The following is a 7305-nucleotide window of genomic DNA, read 5'->3' on the forward strand; positions in this document are numbered from 1 at the left end:
ACACCAGTGGCACACACTATCCAACCCACTGGAAAATCCAAGTTCAGCTCACCTCTGGAAATGCTGGGCTCACACTTAAATGGAGCAAGCTCCAAAAAGCACAATTAGTGAGACCCAGTATGGTACAGTGACTTCCCTCAGTGAGGCACCACAGTAGAGCAGCAGTTAGTGAGATGCTATTACTGCTTAGAGTTCAGTTCCAATGCCGTCTGTAAGAAGTTTGCACACCCTTCCCATGAACACATGGGTTTCCTCCAGGTGCTCCAGTTTCATCCCATATTCCAGAGACATACCAGTTAGCAGGTTAATTGGTCAAGGTAAATTGTCTTGTGATTAGGTTAGGGTTAAATAGGTGGGTTGCTGGTAGAGCCAGCTTGTTGGGTTTCAAAGGGCTTGTTCCACACTGTATCTCTAAATAAAAATTAAATGGCAAGAACCAGTTCCAGAAATGCACTGCCAATTGGTTAAGCTCCACTACCATGAAGAGGCAAACTCAGATTGAAGGAGTAACACATCACTTTTCCAGTAATTTCTCCCGCTTCATCTTCTCTCTTTTTCCATTCTTCATTCTGGTTACCCTACCACCCCTTCTCTTCTCCTCACCTTCCCATCACCTCTCTCTGGGTCCTCTCCTCTTTCCCTTTCTTCCATGGTCCACTGTCTTTTCCTATTAGATCCCTTCTTCTTCAACAATTTACCTTTTCCAACCACCCACTTTGTTCCTTCTCATTCTGGCTTCTGTCCCCTTCCCTTCCAGTCCTGATGAAGGGTCTCAGCCCAAAATGTCAATTGTTTATTCCCCTCGATAGATGCTGCCTGCCTCACTTAGTCCCTCCAGTATTTTCTGTGTGTTGCTCAATAATTACTTACATGCTTTTATGGAATCTGCAAAAGATATCACAGAATCAAGGATTTAAAGGGAAATGCAGGAAGTAGGTGTTAAAATTTTAAACAAGTACAAAAGAAGTTGGAGGCTAATAAATCCCAAGGACCTCATGGTTTACATCCTAGAATTATGAAAGAGGTGGCTTTAAAACTAGTGGATCCTTTGGTTATCATTTTCCAAGTTTCTGTTGATTCTGGAATTCCACATGGAGGATAGCTAATAAACAAGCCATCCATTTTTTTAAAAAAAGTTCATTATTTAATTAGATCACCATTAAAAAAGGGAGAGTGAAAAGAGGAACTATTAATTGTTACTCTAATGTTAGTAGTAGGGAACAGCTAGAATCTATTAAGAAGCATGTAGTAACAGAACAGATTGAAAAGAATGTTACGAGCAGAGCCAACATGGATTTCTGAAAGGAAAATCACATTTGACTAACCTGATGGAACATGCTGAGGGAACCGTGGATGTGAAGGGTTTTGATTTTTAAAACTCATTCAATAAGGTCTAAGACAGAAAGACGATCAACAAGGTCAGGGTTCATGCAATTAGATGTAACACAATGAATGTGGGTTGAGAAATGCTTATCAGACAGAAAGCAAAAAGTGGGAATAAATGTATTGTTAAGTTTCAGGTTGTGGCTGGTAGGTCACTACAGGGATTAGTGCTTGTGAAACAGGTGTTCACAATCATAGACTAAAAACAAGTCAAATTATAATCAAAACATTCACCATTATTAATGGCTCAACAGACCATGTGCAGGGTGAACAATTCCCCTGGGTGAGGGGCCTAGAACCAGAGGGTACATTGTCAGAATAACGTGGAAGCATCGATGAGAATTTTTTTTTCAGTGAACCTTTGGAATTGTATATCCTAGGCTTAACTGTTGTATTCATTCAAAATAGGGATACGTATCAGCCATGTTCTTAATGAATGGTGAAGCAGACAAAGGGCTAGATAGTCTACTCATGCTCTTATTCCTTACATTTTTAAAACTGCTACAGAAAGTATAACATAAATTAAATACAACTCATTTTAGACAGCCTCATGGACAGGTGTAGAATGAAGTATATGCAATATATGATTCCGATAATATTAATAAATATACCTTAATATCCACATAGTTCTCCGGGCAATACTTCTCGATCTCAGCTTCAAAAAGGGTCACAGGGTTACAGCTGTGCCTAGATATTGGAAACAAAAACTTCAAAGAGCAAATTCCACACAGAGCCTGATGTTGCATTTTTAGAGCAAAATGGTGAAAATCATTTTTTGTTTTAAAGAAGGACAGGACAATTCTGATATGAGAAGTAGATGGACAAAATTATAGTATGATTTTTACTTAAATGTAAGCTTCAAGGTTAGATCAATTTAAATCAATAAGTTTACAATAAAGTGACAGAAGCCTGATTATTGGGCAGCAACAGCAGTGCTGAACCATTCTGTGGCAAGGCATAGATTCACAATCTAAAATACTAAGAGGGGTGTTTAATTAAGTAGGGAAGTCTTCAGTGATATTATTCTGGCCATTTTCCAATACTCCATCCATCACAAAACCCGGTAGTAAAGCAATAGCACGATGAAGTTTCTTGCACGAAATCTAGATGCTGACCATGTGTGACAACTTTTATTTCGATGGACAGTCACAGCTCCATAAGTTTCTTGAAATAACAGTAAACAAATGCTTTAAATGGTACGTATTTAATTGTATTTGTTGTTTCCAGCATTTCAATTATTATTTTTACAGCTTTTTCAACAGTATGATTTAAATACTTTAACACTCAGAAATTTAAAGGAATCTGAAAGCCAGAGTTCTGACAGCCAAACCAGCTGTCAAAGCCTCAGTAATTATAAACCAATTTGAGGGACGAGCTTATCTTTTGCCCATTAAGAAAGCCAGCAATAAACACATTATAACATCACCCATCCTGAACATGCTTAAGTGAGTATGGAAATGGTTAAACATTGGTAGCTTACTGCTCACCGAGGCAGATATGTTCAGATCCCAGGGCTCAAAAAATGGGTTTTAAACTTACCAGTGCAGAGATGGGTCTGCCCTGATTGCCAAACACGTGTAGCATCTCAGTAGAATCTACACATTTCCATTGCATATAAACTACAATACCAAATTAGTATCAGCAATTCAGCAAGTAAAAGACAACTTTAGGAGATACAAAGATGACTCACTAGTCCAGTAAGATACTCCAGTTAGTTAGCTTCCATAATGCAGAATATGCAGACCTTGATTTTGCACTTAACAACTGAATCATCCTTCTGAAAACTGAAGTCTTCAATTTCTTGCACTATCACATCAGCCAACTGAATTAGGTTGCGGAAAACTTTGAAGCATTTGCAAATTCTGCAAGCTTTCTGATTATCAGTTCTACTTGCAGTTTTAATGTCTTCTGGAGTTTTAAATTCAAATCATATTATCCCCAAAAAAAAACCGAACCCAACTTAGGCTTGAGGAATTAAATTTGTATTAAATTAAAAACTTACCATTTCTGAAAAGGTGCTTTAAATTCCATCTCAAGTAAGTGACCCGAGACAGAAGTCATCACAATAGCAACATTCTGCAGATTTGAAGATAGGAGGGAATAAAAGAAAAAGGAGCACATTCAGTCATTGACAGCCATGGTTATTGTCATTCACACACGTACATGTATGCCCAAGTGAAATGAAAACTGACTAGCACCATCATCACATAAGAAGCATTCGTAAGTAAAACATAAATTCAACAAATTATATATATATTTTTTACAAGAACACGATTAGAAAAACAAGTTCAAAGTGACGATAACATTGTAGCTTTGCTGGTTGGTTCAAGATCCAAATGGGTGAAGGGAAGCAGCTATGTCTGAACCTGCTAATGAGAGTCATCAGGCTTCTCTAACTCCATTGGTGGATGGTGTTTGAATGGTCTGGATGGAGGAAACCTTTGATGATGGCGGCAGCATTTTACCAACAATAAGATTAACAATACTTTGTGTAGTGGTTTTGTTTTTTTTCTCCTTCACACCCTTGCACTTGACAAAATAACTTTTCATTTAACACATTCTAATATTAATTTAAAATGACCTTGTAAGTAGGATTTGGTTCTCAAGAGGCGGTATCTACCAGCACATTAGGTTTTGACTATGATCTTTTATACTTGCGCAGAATAGGATGTCTAACTTTCTTACTGACCAAAGATTGGAAGTTATGTACATCTTCCTGCATTTGAACTTAATGTTTTAAAATAATCTTTCTACGGGGAACTCAAATTCGGGTACACTAAACTTCTCATCCCACATTCCACTTCTATGAACACTTCTCTAATTTTCACAAGTCTGGGAAGATTAGTCTAAATTAAAAAGTATTCTTACTTTAAACTGAACATCAAGAGTTGTGGACACAGTACAATTCATCATAAAAAACCAGCCTCCCCTCCATATACTCTGTCTGAACTTCCTACTCAGGAAAGCAACCAACATCGTCAAAGACCCCTCCTACCTTGGACATTTTCTCTTCTCTCCCTTTCCATCAGGTAGAAGATACAAGAGCTTCAAAACTCACACTGCACAGCTCAAGTACAGCTTCTATCCCCCTGATGTAAGATTATGGAACAGATCTCTTGTATGATAAAGATGAACTGTTGACATCCCAGTCTATCTCATCATGACCCTTGCCCAGACCTTTCTCTGTAACACCATTTTCTGCATTGTTATTCTCTTTGTTTGACTTTGATGTACTTTATGTTTTGGAATGATCTGTGTGGGTGACTGCTTTCACTGCACCTCTGTACATGTGATGCTAGAATAAAACAATTGCCATTCTGGAAGGAGAAGGACATCATTATGAGTGCTCGATTATCCAAAAGTCCCACCATTCAGCAACATGAAACCTGTTCAGCTATGAAGGTTAGCAAAGTGTGTGAGTTGGGGGGGGGGGGGGAATGCAGGATGGGGTGGAAGGCAAGTTGGAGCAATTCACTTCTCCCAGTCACCCCCAGCACAGATACAGCAGTGAGAAGGAATGGCATCAAACAAGCAAGATTCCATTTAAAGGAGCAGGAAAACGAAAACATACCTGACCAAACAGATTACACTCATATTCATAGATCTTATTGAATCTTGAAAGCCCTTCTCTCTAAATGAAGCAAAAATGTAAATGTTATTGACATTGTACCAAACCAAACCACGATGAGTGGAAATCTAAAGTAAAAACCGAAAATGCCCAAGCAGCACCTGCAGAAAATGATACAGGACGTGTTAACTCAGGTCAGTGATGAGTGGGAAGAGAAGAACCATTTACAGTGGTGGTGGTGATCTTGGGGCTGGAGAGAGGGCATCCAGAGGGGAGAGTAGGGAAATATCCTGGAGATGTGTGGCAATATTTGGCAGACCTTTTGGAGGGTGAGAAGGATGAGGGGTTTTGAGGGGAGGGTGGGGGTTGAGGGGCAAGTGAGGGGGGTGGGCAGGTGAGAGGGAAGGGGGTGAGGGGGCAGGGAGAGGGAGGGGGAATGGGTAGGGGCAGGGGATGGTGAATGGGAGGCGGTGGGTGTGGGGGAGGGTTGGGGGTGAAGGATGGGGGTGGGGGTGAAGGACGGGGTGTTGGGGTGAAGGACGGGGTGTTGGGGTGAAGGATATGGGGTGGGAGGTTAAGGATGGGGTGGGGGTGTGGGGATGATGGGGGTGGGGGTGAAGGATAGGGGGTGGGAGGAGAAGGATGGGGTGGGGTGGGAGGTGAAGGATGGTGTTGGGGCTGAAGGACAGGGGGTGTGGGGTGAGGGGAAGAGTAGATGGCGGTCCTTCAAGAACGTGGAGGGCTGTGTTAGTTGAGAGATTTGAGGTACCCAAGGGTTGACTTAATCAGGGAGGTATGGTGATGGTGGCGTAATGTCTGGTGCTCGGAAACGGTTCCCCTGGAAGGATAGCGGCGGGATAAAGTTGGGAGTGGTTGCTCCAATGTCCTAAATGTCAATACACCGGGTTCTTACCCTCCGGAAGCGTCCAGCCGACATGATCTCCGCAATGGCCTTAGCCGCGTCATTTTTCTCGGCCACGCACAGCACCTGACGGACCTGCGACCGGCGACCTACAACGCTGCTCATCATTCGCCTAAGCACCGCTATCATGCCGAGACAAGACCAGGCCCCGCGTTCACGTCGCTCGTCTCACCCGCCATCAGCGTTGGCGCCTCACAGTCGCGCTGTCCGCGTGCGCCCCCTGGCGCTCACCTCCCGCAGCTGCCACGGCCGGTCAGTCCGGACCCCGCCGATCAGCCCCGGTCCCCGCTGGTCAGTCCGGACCCCGCTGGTCAGCCCGGTCCCCGCTGGTCCCCTCCCGCAGCTGCCACGGCCGGTCAGTCCGGACCCCGCCGATCAGCCCCGGTCCCCGCTGGTCAGTCCGGACCCCGCTGGTCAGCCCGGTCCCCGCTGGTCACCTCCCGCAGCTGTCACGGTAGGTCAGCCCCGGTCCAGGCCGGTCAGCTCGGACCCCGCCGCTCAGCCCGGTCCTCGCCACTCAGCCCAGTCACGTCCACTACTGGACCCTTGAAAACGTGAACTACTTTCCACATCTCGAAACCAGTTTCAAGCAAAGGTGGATATCAACGTGACATTCGCCCTTGAGTTCAGTACAATTTGCACAGCCTTTGACCATCCAAGGAAAGTAACCTTTAATGATTAAAAAGTCTAACTAGGTCATCTCTTGGGCAGCAGAAATCCCTACTCTTCTGAGATAGTGGCTACCCACTGCAGAGACTTCAGAATATAGGTGATTACTAACAATATCTGCACATACTTCTGCAAAGCAAGGGAACCAACATCACTGTCCCCTCTCAAGCCAACATCTGCAGTGAGGAGGTTTTGATTACCCTCTGAAAGCAAACAGTTGCCAAGATGAAAATGATTCAAGGATGTTCACAACCCCCCTCCCCCAAATCAGAATCAGATCAAATAATATCCCCGTTTAGTCATGAAAATGTGTGATCCATGTCTACCCAACGTATCAAGGTTCAAAGTAAATTTGTTATCAAAGTACATACATATCACCATTACAACCTTGAGATTCGTTTTCTTGCAGGCATACACAGTAAATCCAAAAGACAATAGAATCAAATGAAGACCTCACCTAATAGGATGACAACCAACCAATGTGCAAAAGACAATAAACTGTGCAAATAAATATGAGAAACAATAATAATTAAACAATAAATATCGAGAACATGAAATGAAGTGTGCTCAAAAGTGAGTCCATTGGTTTTGGGAGCAGTTCAGTGATGGGTTTTCCCCTCTAGTTCAAGAGCCTGATGGTAGAGGGGTAATAACTGTTCCTGAACCTGGTGATCTGGGCTCTCAGGCCCCAGCACCTTTTTACTGATGGCAGGAGCAAGAAGAAAGCATGACCTGGGTGGTGGGGGTCTTTGATGATGGATGC

At 43.1% G+C, this 7305-nt stretch overlaps 1 protein-coding gene across 2 annotated transcripts in view; it reads right to left on the reverse strand.

Annotated features, from left to right (window-relative positions):
• Positions 1-6084, reverse strand: part of top3a (DNA topoisomerase III alpha) — a 31804-nt gene extending 25720 nt beyond the window's left edge. The window contains exons 1-4 of one of the 2 annotated variants that reach the window (XM_073060854.1): positions 5865-6084; positions 4955-5014; positions 3386-3459; positions 1995-2070 (exon numbers count right to left, since the gene is read on the reverse strand). In XM_073060854.1, the coding sequence (XP_072916955.1) occupies positions 1995-2070; positions 3386-3459; positions 4955-5014; positions 5865-6002 (348 nt within the window). In that variant the 5' untranslated portion in view covers positions 6003-6084. Of the gene's footprint in view, positions 1-1994; positions 2071-3385; positions 3460-4954; positions 5015-5864 lie in introns of those variants that run through there. The other variant, XM_073060855.1, reaches the window with a different exon arrangement.
• Positions 6085-7305: the final 1221 nt, after the last annotated feature.

Source organism: Hemitrygon akajei, chromosome 11, assembly GCF_048418815.1.
Source record: "Hemitrygon akajei chromosome 11, sHemAka1.3, whole genome shotgun sequence".
In the NCBI taxonomy this organism is placed as follows: domain Eukaryota; kingdom Metazoa; phylum Chordata; class Chondrichthyes; order Myliobatiformes; family Dasyatidae; genus Hemitrygon; species Hemitrygon akajei.